The sequence below is a fragment of the Pogona vitticeps genome, chromosome 1 (genome assembly GCF_051106095.1).
Source record: "Pogona vitticeps strain Pit_001003342236 chromosome 1, PviZW2.1, whole genome shotgun sequence".
NCBI classification, from domain to species: domain Eukaryota; kingdom Metazoa; phylum Chordata; class Lepidosauria; order Squamata; family Agamidae; genus Pogona; species Pogona vitticeps.
Window position 1 is genome coordinate 307324322 of NC_135783.1, and position 2374 is coordinate 307326695.

General features: G+C 36.3%; 1 protein-coding gene across 6 annotated transcripts in view; it reads left to right on the forward strand.

Annotated features, from left to right (window-relative positions):
• MEIS2 (Meis homeobox 2) overlaps positions 1-1977 on the forward strand; it is a 277957-nt gene extending 275980 nt beyond the window's left edge. For all 6 annotated transcript variants that reach the window (XM_072986310.2, XM_072986306.2, XM_072986311.2 and 3 more), the window contains one exon: positions 563-1977. Coding sequence is in view for 2 of the 6 variants with exons in the window: in XM_072986306.2 (XP_072842407.2) it covers positions 563-849 (287 nt within the window). In the remaining 4 variants the exon portion in view is untranslated. The remainder of the gene's footprint in view (positions 1-562) is intronic.
• The last annotated feature ends 397 nt before the right edge of the window (positions 1978-2374 follow it).

Consider the following 2374-nt stretch of genomic DNA (forward strand, 5'->3'; position numbering starts at 1 on the left):
TCAAGGACTGCAAAGTGAGGGCAAGGAAAGAAAATCCTGTGGCATTAGCAGACGCCTGCTGCTGTGACACTGGATTTAAGCCTAAATTTTGAAGTTTTATCATGCCATTTATAAGTGTTTTTTCCCTTGTCTGTTGATTCGTATGCAAAATTTCCATGGAAATTCTGTATGTGAAACAAGGACAGAGTGTTCTACATTTTTCAAAATAACTAAGGAAAAGCAAATCTGATATTTATATTCATTTGACAGGTTTTTGCTTACAGAATGCAACCACATGAGATTTATGTTATAAATCCAGTTACTACTATTTTAAAAATATTCTTACATTTGATGACACTTGGTTGCGTTCAATATTTAGTTCTGCTATGTGCATTATCCCACTCAGTGTTCAAATCAAATGCAAACTAGAATTTCAAAGTCTGTAAATATTGGCAAGAAACTACAGCTAAATTTAGATGGAGTAGTTGCACTGTCTGTTTTTTTTCCCCCAGTTCTTTTTCAGGAGGGTGAAATTGTAAAAATGTTCAGGAACTTGACCTAATTCATTTCCCTTTCTGTCTAGGTTTGCAAGGCATACCAGGGGACTACATATCTCAGGGTGGTCCTATGGGTATGAGTATGACACAGTCAAGTTACACTCCTCCCCAGATGACCCCTCACCCTACTCAGTTAAAACATGGACCCCCAATCCATTCATATTTGCCAAGTCACCCCCATCACCCAGCCATGATGATGCACGGAGGACCCCCTTCCCATCCTGGAATGACCATGTCAGCACAGAGCCCTACCATGTTAAATTCTGTAGATCCCAGTGTCGGTGGACATCTTATGGACATTCATGCCCAATGATATAAGGGAACTCGAGGAAAGAAAGAAATAATCTATTTTAAGACCTTCGAACTTTGACCAGATGTTGACACTATTCCAGACAGCTGTGATTATTTTTTACTTTATCATTTTTCATCTGCAACAGAGGACCAATGGAAACAAGAACACAAAATGTGAACTCATGGGCTTACTGAAAACAATCTATGTCCATGTAAAGATCCTCTGGGGAAAAAGACTCCAAGAGTTATAACTACTGTAGTATATAAACATAGGAACTAAGTTAACTTGTATATTTCTGTTGATCACTCCGTTATGTTGCCTCAAATAGTTTTAGAAGGAGAAAAAAAATATCCTTGTTTTCCACACTATGTGTGTTGCTCCCAAAAGAATGACTGTTTTGGTTCAGCAGTGAAGTCACTATACATGAAAGACAACAGTGTATTTCAGACCTGTTTTGGCCAGTGAGAAAAGAACTACCCTGGAGATGAAGATTAAAGTCTTGCTGGGTCTCTCATCACTCAGAAGACAGTTCCAAGAAGACCTTGCCATCCCCTGGTTTTGTTCCTTAATAAATGTGTCCTTTAGTTTCAAACAGATCTTTATAGTTTGTGCTTCATAAGCCCAAGATATTTTCAGACTCTTTTTTTTTCAAAGAGCTTGCAATTGAAGACTTAAAAAAAAAAACAGAGCAAGAACTTCTTCCAGTAGTTCTGAGCCTTGGCTTAGGACAAGACAAATCTGAAGGCTGGGCAGCTTTCCTCAACAAAAGAAGATATTAATGGTCTTTGTACCAAATCTAGAACTTTTACCATGAACTCGGAGCTTGCAAAAAAGCAAGAGAATACTGTAACAAACTTCGTACAGAGTTTGGTCTATTAATTGTTTCATGTTAGATATTCTATGTGTTTACCTCAATTGAAAAAAAAAGAATGTTTTTGCTAGTATCAGATCTGCTGTGGAATTGGTATTGTATGTCCATGAATTCTTCCTTTCTCAGCACGTGTTCCTCACTAGAAAAAAAAATGCTGTTACCTTTAAGCTTTGTCAAAATTTACATTAAAATACTTGTATGAGGACTGTGACGTTATGTTTTAAAAAAAAGGTGTTAAGTCACAAAATGCAGTAATAAATATTTCATTTTTGATTTTTTGTTAGGCCTTTGTGTTTTCAGTCTTGATTAGGCAGAAATGTATTTCCTAGGAAGAAGAGATACAATCCTGTATTTTTATTGACAATAATCCAGAAAGAACACCTCCGAAATAATAGTTTCGCAGCATTAGAGATCATAAATTCTTTAACATGAGATCAGATTATTAGACATATATATAGTCTTTATGTCTGCAGCTAAAAATGTCTGTGTGCTTGCACATACATGGTAAAAGGAAGTATATTAATATTTATTTCAATTTCTTTCCATGGTATGCCCTAGGCTTTAGTTGGACAAATGCACTGCTGATTTTTAAAGCACAGCTTTTCTGTATACTGGCTTGCAAAATGGAGCTGTTAATATTAGAAATAGCTCAGCAGCAGACATCAGTCCTAGTAT